The sequence below is a fragment of the Clinocottus analis genome, unplaced genomic scaffold (assembly GCF_023055335.1).
Source record: "Clinocottus analis isolate CAN_PGR_092001 unplaced genomic scaffold, fCliAna1.0.p SCAF_24, whole genome shotgun sequence".
In the NCBI taxonomy this organism is placed as follows: domain Eukaryota; kingdom Metazoa; phylum Chordata; class Actinopteri; order Perciformes; family Cottidae; genus Clinocottus; species Clinocottus analis.
In genome coordinates this window covers 778,042-794,775 of record NW_027175976.1, presented here as the reverse complement: position 1 = coordinate 794,775, position 16,734 = coordinate 778,042, and the positions used below count along the sequence as shown (strand labels likewise).

Here is a 16,734-nt window from a genome sequence, read left to right as displayed (position 1 = left end):
CGTCGCACGCGCGGCCGTCGCGGCTGCAGGAGCGAGATGCGGCGCGTTGTGCAAAACTGGAGGGGGGCGGGGGATGCAGCCTGCAGCGGGCACTGTGCGTGTGCGCGTGCACGTCTTCTCTCCTCTACACAGCTGCTGTAAGGCCTGACTGGTCTGGACGGGACACGCGCAGGATAATGACATAGTTCACGTAGAGTGACTTATGCACGGGAGCACATTTTGTTTCATGAGTTCAAACGAAAACTTTAAAATAAAAACAATGATGCATTGTATTTTGCATCCTCACTATTGGTTTGACATGCTTTGTAGACATGGTTATGAAGCATATTATAGGCTAACATCTGGATTGTATTTCATTGCTGCAGGAACAGCACGCCATTAAAAGTAATGACACCAGTTTGCTAAGCTAATTAGCATCCGTTTACCTTGCAGGTCAGGTGGATCAAAAACATCCATGACAATAAATACACGTCATAAAACAGCACAATAAACACAAGTTCATCAGTGTGAGACACTTAAAGGTGTTGAGTAGTCACCTTTGACTTATGAAATCTAATAAATTAGATGGATATGATATTAGTATTCGAGTAGATAGATGACTGTATTGATCCCTTAAGGGAAATTCAGGGTCCAAAGAGCTCGAAACATCACACAACATGATATATACATACACACACTATTAGTGTAACTTCCTTCCTAGTTATTGTTGGATAATGAAAGAAACACAGGACAGGAGTACATGCACATGCCCATTTATTGAAATGATAATTGAGAGTCTGTGTGCAGTGGTCAAGAAAAGCAGGGTCTTACATCGAGGTGGATTTCTCCCCACGTTAAACACTTGAGGGATCTTCTGTTTGAAAGCTGCCATCTTTAGTCTCTTCTGGTACATTTGCATTTGAAAAAATGAACCACTTGCAGGTAAAGCAATAAGCAAGAGGGCGACACACACACACACACAAGCGACAACACTTCAGGGGGGACTCTGCAAAGTTAAGCCACTAAAGATTCCCGCTATTGTTTGTAGACGGAGACGCCACCAACACACTTTTAACTGAAGATACTGTAACTGAACAGTTCATAAGAAATAAACCGGTTCAAAGCAAACGATATCAAACAGATGTCGTTCCTTCTACTGCGGAAAAAAACCCTGGCGCGCCTAGTTTGCGACTCTTTTTAGTGCCACAGATGAATTATGCATCAGTGCTGACGGCCCTAAACGGGACCGTAGTGTGGAACATGACACGTCTCTTGTACGAGTTTCCCAGCGACTTCTTTTCGAATGACAGTCTGCTGCCGCCGCGTCGTCTCAGAGGCGCAGGTGATGAATGTGTTGGATTTACGAGGACAAACTCGGGGAGCTTTAATCTCGCTGTTAACACCCAAATAAATCATTCCTATGCTTTTCATATTATTTTTTTTCATGAGAATTTTCTACGCCTGACAAATGTCCCCGCAGGATTAGGATTTCACCGTCACCGTTTGGGATCGCAGATACCGGCTGAAAAAGAAAAAAAGCATTTAAATGACAAAGCTGAACCGTCTATCAAATAAAAAGAAATCAATTTTGGAGATATGCCGAGAGTCAGAGTACTTCTGCAGCTCCCCGTCTCCTCCGACCATGAACCTCAACGCAAGACTCCTGCGCTTAACTCCAGGATTTAGGGCAAAAAAAGCCAACATTTCTTTTAGTTAAACAAAAGCGCTTCACAAGGTCCGTCTGTTTCTGCAGAATCATCAAGTTACATTTGGCTTTAATTTATCCACATGAGTTAGAATTTGAAACCTGTTTCCAACTGGATCAGACAGTCCAGACCAGGAGGCCGAGAAACATTTATTAATCACATTTTTTACAGCGATATTCAACAGTATTTCATAGTGATATCATCACTTAAATAAATGCATACACACGGCAGGATATAGATGATGTATTCACCAATTAAGTTCATCAATACTGACGGCGTTTGCTACAAATAAGAGGTACCTTTATGACGCATAACAGCAAAATGCAAGCTTTTTGTTTGTTTTAAAGAATCGATACAGCAGCCGTCTTGGATTTGTTTTGAGGATATCCAACAGATCTGCAGTAAAAGCTTCAGAACAGTAACTGCTTCCCTCATCGTGACGGACAGACGTGCCATGAGATGGAGGGTTTGTTGTGATGTGCACTAACGTCTCCTACAGGTGTCTACCAAGTGAAAAACAAAAAAAAACACTGCATTAGCAGGGACAAACTGCTTGGTTGGCATATTGAGAACTCACTTATAAAAACCCGTCTGCAGACTTGACTTTCAGCTGAAGGTGGCCCCGCCCTTCATAATTAATACTTTTTCTGTTGCATGAGCGCTGGGCTTCAAAAGGCTGACTGGAGAACGCAACAACAACCCCGGAGGGCTTTAACATACAGAATAGTGCTATTAATAGTCCTATTAGCAAGCTTCTGACCTATAGTGACGGGCATCAAACACTTGGCACTGTTGAGCTTCCCAATAAGGAGAACATTGATCTTTCAGCCAGTGATGGAATCCAAACTCTTCATTTAAATTTGAGGTCTTCTAAACGCGACAACTGGGCGAAAAGCAGCAACAACAATCAACCAATGCACTGTTCTTTGTTTTAGATGTAAAAAACAACGTGTTTGTGGTGAGAAACCGTAAAAAAAAAAGGAAAATAAAACTCATCTTTGGCCCCTTTTAACCAAACAAACCTGGGCGGCGTGCGATCGCTTCCACGCGAACCCCTTCGATCGAAACAAATCATATTTCACGTCACTGGAACCACATTTCATCAGCACAAATACTTTTAAACTTCACTAACTCGATCTTCATACAACCAGGGAGGGAAACTGAAGCCCAGCCACCAGGTCAATCTAAGCTCTCGCTCCACTTCCTTTGGGCTCCAGATCAAACCGGTCGTCGATCGGCAGCTCTGGACCCAGAACCCAGAGGCACAACTCGTCTTTCAAATCGAGGAACGTCAATACAGAAATAAAAAAACAATACCGCGAGCACCAACACATCTAACTTAATTTTTACAAATTAAAGCAAATAAATAGGACAGTACCTTTTGCATTAACATGAGTACAAAACCTAACAGTCAGTGGATGTACAATAAATGCGAGTGAATCCGAGAGGGCGGGGCGGAGGAGTGTGTTCGTGGATCTGTGGGAACCTTGAATCGAGTGTTAGAACGAACCCCCTTTCCCTCAAAGCCTGAACCCGGGCGCACTACTCCAGGTCGTCCAGGTCCTCCGTCATGACGGTGCTGGTCTGTTCTGAGGTCACACCTGCAAGGAAACGCAAAACGTCAGCGTCTCGGAGGCAAAAACAAAACGCTTTGTTACCCCCGAAAAGATGAAATGGTCGTACTTGAAGCGTCGTCGTCGTCGTTGGAGGACTTCTTCTTGTTGGCGACGTAGCCGTGACTCAGCAGCTTGGTCATGCTGACCGGGAGAGCCTTCTTCTCATGACACCTGAAGACAAAGGTGAGGTAAGACATTAAAAAAAAAACAGCGAAAAAGCAACAAATGTAATAAAAGTTTAAGAAACAAATCTCCCACAACCCTCGGCGAGCTCATCTTACACTCTCATGATGCAGGCTCGTCATATTTGTAGTGTTTTCTTGTTTTAGACTCACGTTCTCTTGTATTTGTTGGTCACGGACAGCTCTTCCATGTCATTGGCAACGCCATCAGGAGACATCTGCGGGACGGAGAAGAGTTAAGCTTTCCGCTCGTCTGTGGAGCGCTGAAGGAACGACAGTTACGACACGAGCGCAGCGGACACTTTGATGGAGCAATGAATGTAGAACATTCAGACTTCTGCAGCTGCGGAATTATACACGCCGACGAGCAAGTGGAACACGCCGCGGTGACGGGGAAAAGGATGGAAGATGAAATGCATCATGCGATGGAAAATTATAAAATGATTGAAGAAGCTGGCATGAACAAAAACTGCTGGATCCCAACATCGAGGCATTCAACTACAAGTTAAAATCCTTTAAATCGTGTAAAACTACAATATGAATACTTTCTGATAAATAGGTGAGGAATATAAACATATATATAAACTTGTTTTTAAACTAGCTGAACGCTCAGTCTTGATAACACGACTAAGAAAACGTTCCAGTTACTTTGATGTAAAAACAAGAACATTGCCTGAAATATACTTCACATAAATGTGTTTTATCTGTACTTACCGTAAAAACTTCTAGAAATATTTCTACCACTCAGCCAAAAAGCAGGGACAGGAAGATAAACCCAAATTAAGTTGAACCAGAATGCGACGATGGAGCAAAATTAGGTGGAGAAAAAAAAAGGGGGGAAAGGTGGTGAAATAAATAAAAAAAAAGGATGGAAGACATCGACACGGTGTATAAATGTTTGGGGGTGACTAGTTTGGTCCATTCACCTTCTCTTTATCAGAGGAAATTCTATCATCGCTTTCCCAGGTCGAACTGTTATCAGTCCCAAACGGTGCAGCCAGCAGCTGCCTGCTCGCCTTCATCGAGCTGTCGGGGGACGTTGTTTTGCTTCCGCTGTAAGCACAAAACCACGGTGACATAAACGATGGGAAATGACTGCTTATCACATTCTGGGAGACGTTGGCCGAGGCCCGGCCGCTCGCAGGGCTCTGAGGAGGGCGGAGGAGAATTTAGGAGTGTTGTGCTTCACCTTAAAAGTCGGCATTTGCAGATAAAATACTTTGACTTTCATCCAAGTCGATGCCAGAGAAAGATTTTTTGCTTTTGCAAGCATTGTTTATATATTTAACAATCACTGAGGCCATAAAAAATGTAGTATTTTAGGCTCCAGCTGAGCGTGTGTTGGGAAACGGACTTTAAATGTCGTTGGGGTTGTTGTGAGTCGCATCATCTCCTCCTTAGACTGCTCATGTGTGTTTCGTCTCACCCCTTTGACTCGTCCCCTCCAAACCAGGTGGGTGGATTGTAGGGCTTCATGGGTTGGTTGTCGGCATCAGCGGCATGACTCAACAGCCCTGCAGGGAGGCGACACCATGCTCGAAATGAAACACTGCCAGCAATTATGAAGCACTGTACCGCGTCTTACCTCTAAAAAAGCACAGTGGAATATTTAACTGCACGGCCTGAACAATTACTCTCCTCCAAAACAAGTTTGAATTATTTCATGCTGCCGTTTTCTGTGTGACAAATGTACCAAAACCATGAATGAGATAGCAGATTGGCAGACTAGAAACAAAGCAGGCTAAAATTGGCATTTTTTCAAATGGAGTTTGGCACACAGGAGCAACTGCAACCCCGACTGCACTGATAAAACATTTATGTGGAACTTAACATCAAAGTTTTCATTGTGCACAACAAAAGTGACCCTGCGGTCGCGGAAAACAGCGACGTCGCAGTTTGAAAACAACCAAACAGCGGTTGTTGTTTCCCAAAATGCAGATGAAGTATTTTTGGAATTCCCTGTCTCATGTGGAGGCCACCTGTTCAAGGATTTGCATTTCAAAGAGTTAAACGACATCGTCGACATCAGTGGAATCACTTTTTGTTAGCATTCTGCCATAAAACTGCACGAGGATCTGAACAGCCTGAGTTCAAAACGATGCTGTGAAACATGACATTTTACCTTTGTGTCCACCTCCCTTTGCGAGCTTGACGTACTCGGAGTCGGACGCAAAGATCCCGACACGCCTCCCGCTGTTCCTCTCCACTGGGGAGGTTTCATCGGCGGTCTGGGACAGACCCGGGATCTGGGAGGACGGTCCAGTCGCGTTGCTGGTCACGACCACGGTCTTTATTCCTGCAATGACCTGAGAATTAAGCTCCGCCCATTTGCTTTGCGAGCTTTGAGCATTCAAAGGCGTCACAGGTGACGGAGCCAGGAAATGCTTTGCAGGGTCTTACCACCGGGCTTGGTCCTTCGATGGTTGGGTACTGCAGCACTCATCTCAGCTGAAGACATGAAACAATCCAACGATCACAGGGGATTCTTAAAAGTCTGTTAACGGCACAATGAAACATAACTTAAGTTTAAGGCAACCTCACTCATTCATAATCATATGAAATATATCTTTAGGCCTAAATTGCTGAGTGCATTTTTTTTTCATCTGAACACATCCGAAACTCAACAACACTTGTTGGACTCATAATTTTACTGTACAACAGATGTCCTTTTTTCCTTACTCATCTTCCACCAAAATGGACGGACAGGGACATTGGCCTAAACTCATTAAGAGTAACTGAGATTTCTTTTTAAATTTTATTTAATATGATGCAGCATCTGGCCGAATTTACCAAGATAGAAAGACAACACTACTAAAATATAGCAAGTCGTGTTAAACAAGTATGAACGGTCGACTAATAGCAATGCCGTCTTATTTCATCGATTTTTCTGATGGGGCCTGGCCTTCTGTTTCCCCTGACTTCCCGTATGGGACACAGCGGCCCGTCTGCGCTTTTCCATCGGCATGGATGCAATGATGCAAATAACACGACCATCAATTGTGCACGTGAAACAATATCTATACTAATAATAATAATCGGTAACACGAGGAATATATCAATAAAAAAATCCATTTGATAAAAAGTGAGCCGACTTTGCAGAGGACGTATAAATTATATTTAGAGCACGCACACAGTGCATTGTCTGAATAAAAACAAGCATATGATATGAAGAGACATATAATAAGTATCTTTTTAAGGCGGAATATTTTTATTTTGGCTAACAAAGCCATGCTAATATATTTAGCCGCCTAGCTAGATGCCGCAGTGGATTTTCACCGCTAACCTCACTTCTCGCTGCAATAATGCTCGTTTTACCAACACAACTGACGTTAAAACTTAAAAAAATATAGACATATCACTTACATTATGTGGTATTTTTGTTTTTGGTTAAACTACTGAGATGTTTGATGCAATTAAACGGCGTTAGCTCCCTCCCCTTCTGCAGGCAAAGGCTGGACCGAACACACTTCCGGTGGCACCTGCTGCTGACTTCCTGTACGCTAAACAAAGATCGTCTATATAAACAAAAGGTTGACGTGGTTTTGTAGGCTGTGGTTGTTACCGCACGATGATTCACAGCCAAACCAGAGCATAAAATAGGACCAGAGCGAGACCTCACTTTGATATTTATGTTGTTACTACGTAGAGAGACGATCTTTGTCCTTCAGAGGATAATCTGGACCAAAAACTATGTATTAACACATTAACGTTTACGTCAGCAAATTTAATTATTCAAATACTTTTCTTAGTTTATTATCATTAACTTCACACTTGAAAAAAAATCCTAAGCATGTTAATACATAATATATATATATATATATATATATATATATATATATATATATATATATATATATATATATATATATATATATATATATATATATATATATATATATATATATATATATATATATATATATATATATATATATATATATAACATGTGTTATTGTCACATCTATAATTAATTAGTTAATCATGTGTTGATTATTTATTAAGTCTTTAGCTACACCTTAAGGGCTATTCAGTCGGTTACTTTTATTAATGCACAATTAACCATTCATCAAATCCAAATAATCTTTATTATGCCTATAATTAAAATAAACAGTATTCATAGCATTGTATAGTAGCATTATATTAACTCTGTTAAGAACAATTTAAATCACTTAAAATGGTTATTTGTGATGAACACAGACAAAATGGGAAACACTTTTTTTTTCTTGACTTTTCTAACAGGAATGTTTCTGAGAAACATCAATACATTCTGCAAAACAGAAAAACTAAACATTGAAGACTTCAACTTATTGACATTAAACACAATGTCGTCATCACAGGTTAATGTGTGAGAAATTAATAAATGATACGTTAGGAGAATACTGCTCATGCGCTCTGATTGTTGCTTGTAACTCGAAGCGCGGACATCCCTCAGAAGTCTTTGACACACTCGGGGCAGAGGACGTCCTCTTTGCACGTCAGGAACCCTCGACCCACCAGAGACACGCAGCACCGCTTGCAGTTGAAGCAGTCGTTGTGCCACTGACGCTGCTCAAAGGAGATGTACTTGCTGCCTCCGAGACCTGCGAGGAAAGCGAGGAAGAGGAGCCGTGAGTGACCCGCACTGTCCCATGATCTCTGTAACGCAATAACCCTGTAATTCATGGTGATTGGATGCACCTAGACCAACATAAAACAAGTGCACCTCATGCTGCGGTTACTTCTATATGTAAGTCATGTGGGAATGAAGGACATTGAATACAGTGACGAGAGAGAACGTCCCTGCATTCTTCTTCTGCTTCTTATATCTGTGTTGCTCTGGATCTATTTCAACAAGCATGACACGCTCCCGTGTGAAGCTTTACCGCTGATCGGGGTGGTGCAGTAGGCACACTTCTTGGCAAACAGGTTGCAGAAGCAGTCGAGGCAGTAGGCGAAGTCGTCCCGAGAGGTGAACCGCTGGCCGGCCAGCTGCTGCTTGCAGCCGATGCACACGAAGCACTCCTTGTGCCACGGCTGGTCCCGGTAGTTCACTCCTCCAGTGGTGATGGGCTGAAAGAGTCGGGACATGTGGTGTGAACAATAAGGAACAACTACATGCTATTGAGACTTCTAAAAATGCTTACGTTTAAAAATAAAAAATATTTTTAGGCCTTTGCTCGAAAAGTCAATGAAGTTGTGATTTATACAGTTTTATATTTAGTTTAGGGGGGTCTATGGTTTTTAAGAGTCTTCTTTCCTCCTCTCACTGAATGTCTGTCTTCTCCAGCTGTGACTGTGCAGCCATGAGAAACACACACTCTTGTCTTTGAATATCTTCCTCAAAGGAAGCATCATAGCACCAGAATGTCTGTAACGTTAAAGTTACCCCCAGAGGACTTCTAAGGAAAATGAATACTGGTTAACTTAAGCTCTTAAATGCCTCTCAAACTGAATATTGATCTCTACCGGAGGAAAGAGTTGCTTATTAGAGACCTTTCCACAACCTCTGGAGCATTAAGCAACAATAAAAACCTGTTGCATTTGAAAGAAACCTTTGATTTATGAGCGACTTTCACCTTCTTGCAGTGGACGCACTGCATGGCAAACTGCTTCTCGTAGCAGGACAGGCAGTAGTTGTTGCCGTCCTTCTTGATGAAGCTCTTGGTGCCGATGGGCTGCTGGCAACGGTTGCAGGCGAAGCAATTCTCATGCCAACTGTTGCCTCTGTGCTCCATCTTTTTGGAGCCTGGTGGGTGGAGAGAGAGAGAGAGAGAGAGAGTGGGAGGAGAAGGAGAGAGATCAATAATGAAATGTACAGTGGGAGCTTCCACCGGCATTCGGATCAGCCTCAACCAATTACAGCCAATTTGCTAAAGTCATGAGAGCTCTGAAGGGAGTGCAGGGTCTAATTAAGAGTCTGCTTTTCGCAGAGCAGTCGTTTCTAACCTGATTGAATTCATGAAAATAATAAGGAGCAAAGAACCCTGAGAGAAAACTCTCGGAAGGCCTCCTCACCCGGCATGATGGTCTTCAGGCACGCGTGGCACTTGGAAGAGTACTCGCTGCTGTAGCACTCGATGCACATCGGCACGTCGTCCTTGGTGGCAAAAGGCCGATCCACCAGAGAGCGCTCGCACTTGAAGCAGAGGAAGCACTCGCTGTGCCAGTGCCGGTCCTTGTACGACAGATCCTGCAGAGCGGACGGAGGGAGAGGGTGTCGGGTTAGTTAGAAAATCAGAGGGACAGACACCCTAACGTAAGGAAGCCTCTGTTCCAGCCTTCATGCTGGTTGATATGTGATGCACATCATATGCATTTCAGCAGAAAGTCTCTCCATCTTCCGCTGCAAACTAAAAACACATCTTTTCCGACTATACCTTGAATGAAGAAAGTAGCAGCACTAAACTGGAGCTAACTGATCGCACTTTGTAGTTTAACTTTCTTGAGGAAATTGTACTTAAGGGTGAGGAAAGAAGAAGAGTTCGACCTTGCTGGTGCAGCTGATGAGCTTCTGGCAGACTTCACAGCTGCTGGAGAAAAGCTCCTCGTAGCACTTCACACAGAACGGGTTGTCGTCCTTCAGGATGTACTTCTGCCCGTACAGAGTATTTGAACACTCTGTGCAGTCATAACGCTCGGCCATTGTGACTGAATCTCCTCTCCGGGTCTTCTGTCCTGGAAAATAGAGAATAAACACTTTCAAAAAGCGATGTAATTGTAACATAAACCAAGTCAACTTTGAAACTGGGATTGGATTTCTGTAACCAAGCTGACTCCTTTGCACGAAAGCGCACCACATAATCTGATAAATAAAACCATCGTGCCTTTGAGATCTCGTAACAGGTACAAAGCACCTTAATTGAGGGCGTCGCACAGTAACTTAGTCCAAAGAATGTCACAAACAGCCCCTAATAGGACACACACTGTCATACGACATTAAGACATAATGTGACCTTTAAGTTTGGACTTGCTCCAAAAGACTAATCACAGCATTAGAAGGTCTTTATTTGTTCTTCTGGGAGAAGGTTAAATGAGTTAAGATCTTGAGTAAGAGCAAAAACAAGAGAAAAGGTAAAGCTAGAAGGAAGAGAAGAAACAAGATACAAGAAGAGGAAATGAAGGAAACACTTGCATCATCTCCCACAGAGGACTTTTTAAACTTTTATTCTGCTGGAAGATGATTTTAGAGCCATTGGTTGGCAAATAGCATCATTAGAGATTTAAATATTTATTTTTTTAAAGAAGGATTGCTGCATAAAATCTTACGCAAACCTCTGAAAGTGAATTCTTGGAGGGAAACCAACTGGAAGGTGTTCAGAGGGAACGCTCTCCTCGCTCAGTGCACGGCTGATCAACGCAGCCCACACACACATGCTGAACCTGAGACGGCCGAGGTCAGCGTCTCTGGTCTGAAGCTCACGGACCACAAACAGGAAGTTACATTGAGCAAAGCCACGATGAGCTCTGGCACAAATGTGAAGAACAGAGTCTGTTCCTCTGAATCGGGTTAATCTAATGAAGGAAGCTCGCCACGACACACAGGCTGCGACTGATGGGATCATTTATTAGATGAAGAGCTTTTTTCCAGACAGTATTTGAATGAACGTCATCTCAAAGTTGTTTAATCTAATATTTCAAAAAACACTGGAACCATTTTTAAAAAATTTTTTTTACAAATACACTGTTGTAATAAAGTTGATTAGTTCTCAACTTCCTTTTAAAAGACGCTCCAAATGAGTGAAACTGAACTATAAACTCACACACTAGCACCGCTTCCACTGCGTTTACACACTTCATATACTTTGCATTTTACCCTTTTATTGTTTAATTTTCTTAAAGGTCTTCTATGTAACTCTGCTTGCTGCTGCCACAACCACATGACCCCTTGAGGGTGAATGAAGATATAATAAAGTATACATCCCATCATATCCTAATGATCCGTAGCTCCATAAACCTCCTGTAGTCTTTCATGGATCTACACCAGTCGCATCCCATAAAACCAGTACAACACTTTGCTAAACTTGCTTCTTCTGTCATCCATCTACAAGCCTTCTGCCTCTATGTTCAATGTGCTCAGCTCCAACGGAAACGACTTCATTTTAAGACATACAGTAGATATTGAGCTGAAATCTTAAAGAAATACCACTGTCAAAGTAATGTCATTTAAATAATCCTCTAATCCTGGATTATATTCATCAAATGATGGTGAATGTATGATACAGTGGCTATATGAAGCTGTATCCGGCAGTTTTTAAGCACTTAACTGAAGTAAAGGAACATAAAACAACTATAATACTAATGAACGTGCTTCTTCTGTCATCCATCTCCAAGTCTTCTCTATTTTCCATGTCTACAGCTCCACTTATTGTCATTTTAAAACATAGTTATTAAGATGAAAAATGTCTCCAATGTATTAAACAGCAATATAATTTTTTAAAAATCCTCTAATCCTCTTCAAATACCTGATTAAATTCATCAAACGGTGATCAATGTAGGATGCCATGACTATATGAGGCTAAAGCAGGCAGTTGTACAGCACACATAGACGTGAGACTCTTCTGGGTGAACAGCAGGAAGACAGAGAGGAAGTAAAGACACGTCGGGTCAGAGAGGAGACGAGGAGGTGAAGCAGGAAGTCTTACCTGTCAGAGGGAGAGCCGGCGTGCAGACTGAGCCCTCGGTGTCTTCTGAGCGCTGTCGTCCATCTGCCTTTTAAAATTAAGGCACAATTTGTCACAGTGGGGCCGGACGTTGAGGCGCTGTGACCAGAGGGGGCAGGTCAGATTATATTTAGACGTCTATATATTAAAGCCAGAAGGCAGGGAAACCTAAAGAAAGCCCTGTGTGCCGTGAAATGGGAACACTTTGGAGCAAAAGATACATGATGTGTGAACATATAAACGTATCTGTGTGTTATGAATTCATTTAACAGGTTATTATGATGCCAAAGTGTCAGGAGAACAAAGCGTGCGTCATGTCAGAATAAGAATAAACTCGCTTGTGACACAAGTTGTCCAAGAGATGAGACCCAAATTGCAAATCAGGGACAATCGCTGATGTTGTTTCTGATCTCAGTGCATTGAAACCTGTCCAGTCAGCGTTTCATAAGAAATGACTGTAGTTTCCTGATTTGATTACATTTAATATAATAATTATGCACAGTGAGATCAGATGAGTCTGGTTTATGAACAGCGTGTTGTTCGTTTGACCATTTTGTATTAACTTTGCTGCTTTGTGTGTATCCATTTCAAAATAAAACCTCTAATGAGATGAAGGAAAAATACAACGAAAATAGGTCCATCATGTACATGCCTTGTGTCTGTTAATGGTTCAAATAAACAGCATGTCATGTTCGGGCTAAACTGCAGCCACGTGTTAGTCCTTAGCCTAATTTCTGCATCGTAAAAGTACAGTAATAATTTGTGTGTGACTCCAATGAGAGTCGGTATGTGCTGCAGTGGACGTTTAAATAAGTCACACGTAGTTTCATTTTCTGTACGGTCATGTTTATTTCCCCTGAACAAGAAAAATAGGCCAAGTAAGTAAAAGAATCAAAGCGTGCAAAGAACTTTTGCTTGTAAAGAGTAAAGAAAATCTGCAAAGGGACAGATTTAAAAAACTAACCACGAGCTCTTTCTCAGAAAGCACTGTGAACAAATTTGTTGTACAAATGTAATAAACACTTTAACAACTCATTAAGATGTTTGCCAAAAGACCCAAATGTACCAAAGCTGCATTGAAATACTTGTGCAAAGGAAAAGTCAGGACATAAACAGGATTAGGTAACAAGATAACAGCTTTTTCCACGAAAAGCAGTTCATTAAATGTGCCTGCAAAACTATTTGCTATTTTAATTCCATTATATACTTCATTATTTTTGACTCACACTAATCTAAATCAGTAATATATAATGTTAAGTACAAGGAAATAACAGTGATTAAAACTGTAATTGCATAAAGTGCTTGAAAAGTCAAAAACAACAACGTGTTCTTCCGTTTTTTAGTCTTTTCTGAATCCAAAACACGAAAATACGAGAACTAAACTCAAATAAAACGAGTTCTTCTTCTGCGTTTCATTTCCGGTTTTATTTTGAAAGTCGTTTCCGGAAGTGCTCGTTTGACATACCCGCTAGCATAACAGCTGTTTTTTTTTTTTTACTGGTGTTGATTTTTTACATTCCGGAAGACTTTGTAAACAAACGGGTTTTGTATTCACAGCCAGGAAGAGGAACAATGGAAACATTTCACTTTTAACTGAACAGAGAAAGGAAATAAAACCAGAACATGGAAGACGAGCAGCGGCGGCGGCTCACGGGGAACCCGGACTGGATGTCCCGTCTGCCGCAGGTGCTGCTGGATGTCCCGCTGTGGAACCTGGCGATACCCGGTAAGCGAACACACCGCGGGTACGTTGCACACCTGTTTGTACTCGTTGTGCGTGTATATTTATAAATCTATGTTTCTGCCTGCCACCACAGGGAGCCATGACAGCATGTCTTTCTGCCTGGACGTGTCCTCTCCCGTGCTGCGTTCAGAGCCCTGGCTCCTCAGAGCCTTGGACCGGCTGGTGCCCTGCTGGACTCGACCCTGCGTCTCCCGCTGGGCTACCACACAGGTGAGCCTCGATGGAGGCGCCTGGGGGGTGGAGGGGGGCAGTCTGGCCTCTGGTGGTGCGTTCAAGGGGTGTCAAACCGCTGGTGGTGCGTTCAAGGGGTGTCAAACCGCTGGTGGTGCGTTCAAGGGGTGTCAAACCGCTGGTGGTGCGTTCAAGGGGTGTCAAACCTCTGGTGGTGCGTTAAAGGGGTGTCTAACTTCTGGTGGTGCGTTCAAGGGGTGTCTAACTTCTGGTGGTGCGTTAAAGGGGTGTCAAACCTACTATAACTACTACTAAAATCCCTTCTTTCACAATCTTACTGCAGTATAAGTACAGCAGTTTCATCAAAGTACTGCAGCAGCAATTACTTTGCATTATATTATTTTATACTACTAAATGTAAACAGTATGTTAGTCTTACTACATATAAACAATATAAGTATATATAAGAATACACAGTATTTGCCTCTGAAATGTGAAGTAGAAGTACTGCATTATCTGGTTAGATGCTAAACCATCTAAAGTAGCAACATCTATCCTCCAAAAAATATGTATTCTGTGTGTGTGTGTGTGTGTGTGTGTGTGTGTGTGTGTGTAGCAATCGGTCCTCAGTGATCAGTGTGAGCTCGGTGTTCGTTTCTTGGACCTGCGGATCGCCAGGAAGCCGACGGGCGGCGCCACACTGTTCTTCGCCCACGGCATCTACACACTGACGACTGTGAAGGTACACACTCTCACACTCACGCCGAACCACGTGCACACCGGACCACGTGCACACCAAACCACTGTGTTGTGTGTGTGTGTGTGTGTGTGTGTGTGTGTGTGTGTGTGTGTGTGTGTGTGTGTGTGTGTGTGTGTGTGTGTGTGTGCAGGAGGCCCTGGAGGAACTGGCTAGCTGGCTGGACGCTCATCCAAAAGAGATCGTCATCGTTTCTTGCTCGCATTTTGAATTGCTCACCGATGAAGATCACTCCCACCTCGCCGATTACATCATCACGCTGTTGGGAAAGAAACTCTGCCCCTCCCAGGTGTCTTTTTTAACGATGAATATAATCATTTAAAGATGAAACATCGGCTGCTTCCGGCTTCACAAATGGGACGATTTGCTGTTTCATATTCTCGCGAATTGAATTCATTTAGATTTTAGTCGTGAAGATGTGAAGTAAACGTGTTTATCCTCTGCAGGACGTTCCCACTCTGCGGTCCTGCTGGTTCAGAGGTCAGCAGGTCATCCTTTCATATGACAACCAGCAGGTGGTGCTGCAGCACCCCGAGCTGTGGACTGAGATACCGTACTGGTAAAGTCCTGTCTATAGTTCTGATTTAAAGATGTGTCTTATGCATAATCCCCATGCCGGCTGCAGAGTTGACAACTTTTTGCCGTAGACTTTCTCCCCTCAGCGAGATGTAAATACAAATAAAAAGTAATTTAAACTTTAAACTGACTCCAGGTATGCCGACAGCCCAGATCCCAAGAAGGTGATCGCCTACCTGGAGGACCAGAAGCACAGAAGAAGACCAGGTATTTCAAAATAAAATAAAATTACACCATAACAATGTACAATTAAGACTCCTGCAGTAAAACTAAGTACAAATATAGAAGTATGAGCAACAAATTGTAATTAAAATACCTGCATCATGCAGCATATTGGATCATTTATGACGTCATACAGTAACAACGCATGATCTCTTCACTTGTTTGTTTTCCAGCCGGTTTCTACGTCAGCGGTCTGAACCTGACGGAGGACGCTCCCTACGTCCTCCTGCACCCGCTGCAGGGCATGAGGAAGATGACGATGAGGGCTCTCTCGCTTCTGCTCCGCTGGGCGAGCGAGCAGCGGCCGGGCCGAGAGGCCGGCGAGGTCAACGTCCTCTGCTGCGACTTCGTGGACGTCAGTCAGTTCTGCTCGCTCGTCATCGGACTGAATTACAAAGCGCTCGCCGCTCCTCTTCCTCCGGTCCGCAGGACGCCGCGAGCGTCTCACGAGGACCACGAGACCGGAGAGACGAACCCGAAAGAGTAAAATCAGGAAAATCTCTATTTTTTTGCACTGCTATATAATTTAATTGTAGATTTGTACATATTTCTTATATTGTGTTGACATTTTATACACTTGTTTTTTTGCTTTGCATGCTGTTTTTAAACATACACGTTCATGTATTTTCCGCAGCTCTCCACGTGTACATCTCTAGTCACACGAGGTCATTAGAGCTGTAAAGCCCCAGAGGGGCTCCAAGACACAAGGCAATAACGATGAATGCAAAAATAAAGCAATAAAAAAATGCAACCAGCAATAACGCCACTGTTACTAATGTAAAAGTATAAAAATGTTACTGACGGTTTATCTGTGTCCTCAATGCTTTGTTGTGTGTGTGGGATCTAATTTAAATGTTTAATTAGTCATTTTAACCATGAATATACAGTTTAAGTCGTAAAATATACTGTATCTGTGTGCAGCAATAGTTTCACTGTCATAATAAATGCAAAATGATGATGTCATGAACCAGAACCTTGCGTCCCCTCTGAGCTTCAGTCGAGTCGTTTAGTTTTATTCACTTTGTAGTGAGCGATGCTGTTTATTTTCCCGTCTTAATATAAATGAATCATATTCATACATGAATGTCACTTGATGCAGAGTAACATGGACTTAACATGGAAAGCACCATGAGAACACAGACG

General features: G+C 42.6%; 2 protein-coding genes and 1 pseudogene across 3 annotated transcripts; 1 reads left to right on the top strand and 2 right to left on the bottom strand.

Moving 5' to 3' along the window:
• Positions 1–736: 736 nt before the first annotated feature.
• On the bottom strand, positions 737–6,960 carry cunh7orf57 (chromosome unknown C7orf57 homolog). 2 transcript variants are annotated; one of them, XM_068590767.1, is made up of 8 exons: positions 6,847–6,960; positions 5,884–5,977; positions 5,606–5,779; positions 4,910–4,997; positions 4,410–4,536; positions 3,637–3,701; positions 3,369–3,472; positions 737–3,286 (listed from the first exon to the last, which is right to left on the bottom strand). In XM_068590767.1, the coding sequence occupies exons 2-8, from the start codon at positions 5,939–5,941 to the stop codon at positions 3,228–3,230; spliced, it is 675 nt and encodes a 224-aa protein (XP_068446868.1). In that variant the 5' UTR covers positions 5,942–5,977; positions 6,847–6,960; the 3' UTR covers positions 737–3,227. The 2 variants fall into 2 exon arrangements, with proteins under 2 accessions (XP_068446868.1, XP_068446869.1); XM_068590768.1 differs by having other exon boundaries at positions 5,884–5,931.
• Positions 6,961–7,911: 951 nt separating this feature from the next.
• Positions 7,912–12,167, bottom strand: LOC137793987 (four and a half LIM domains protein 2-like; annotated as a pseudogene).
• Positions 12,168–13,601: 1,434 nt separating this feature from the next.
• Positions 13,602–16,518, top strand: LOC137793944 (PI-PLC X domain-containing protein 1-like). Its single transcript, XM_068590413.1, has 7 exons — positions 13,602–13,848; positions 13,940–14,076; positions 14,653–14,778; positions 14,927–15,082; positions 15,240–15,352; positions 15,506–15,576; positions 15,765–16,518. The coding sequence occupies exons 1-7, from the start codon at positions 13,746–13,748 to the stop codon at positions 16,076–16,078; spliced, it is 1,020 nt and encodes a 339-aa protein (XP_068446514.1). The 5' UTR covers positions 13,602–13,745; the 3' UTR covers positions 16,079–16,518.
• The last annotated feature ends 216 nt before the right edge of the window (positions 16,519–16,734 follow it).

Coding starts and splice junctions, on each gene's coding strand:
- cunh7orf57 (XM_068590767.1), bottom strand. CDS start 5,941: ATGTCTTCAGCTGAGATGAGTGCTGCAGTACCCAACCATCGAAGGACC. Junction 5,780..5,883: donor TCGAAGGACCAAGCCCGGTG/GTAAGACCCTGC, acceptor AGGTCATTGCAG/GAATAAAGACCGTGGTCGTG. Junction 4,537..4,909: donor GGAGGGGACGAGTCAAAGGG/GTGAGACGAAAC, acceptor TTGTGCTTACAG/CGGAAGCAAAACAACGTCCC.
- LOC137793944 (XM_068590413.1), top strand. CDS start 13,746: ATGGAAGACGAGCAGCGGCGGCGGCTCACGGGGAACCCGGACTGGATG. Junction 14,077..14,652: donor CCCGCTGGGCTACCACACAG/GTGAGCCTCGAT, acceptor GTGTGTGTGTAG/CAATCGGTCCTCAGTGATCA. Junction 15,353..15,505: donor TGGACTGAGATACCGTACTG/GTAAAGTCCTGT, acceptor AACTGACTCCAG/GTATGCCGACAGCCCAGATC.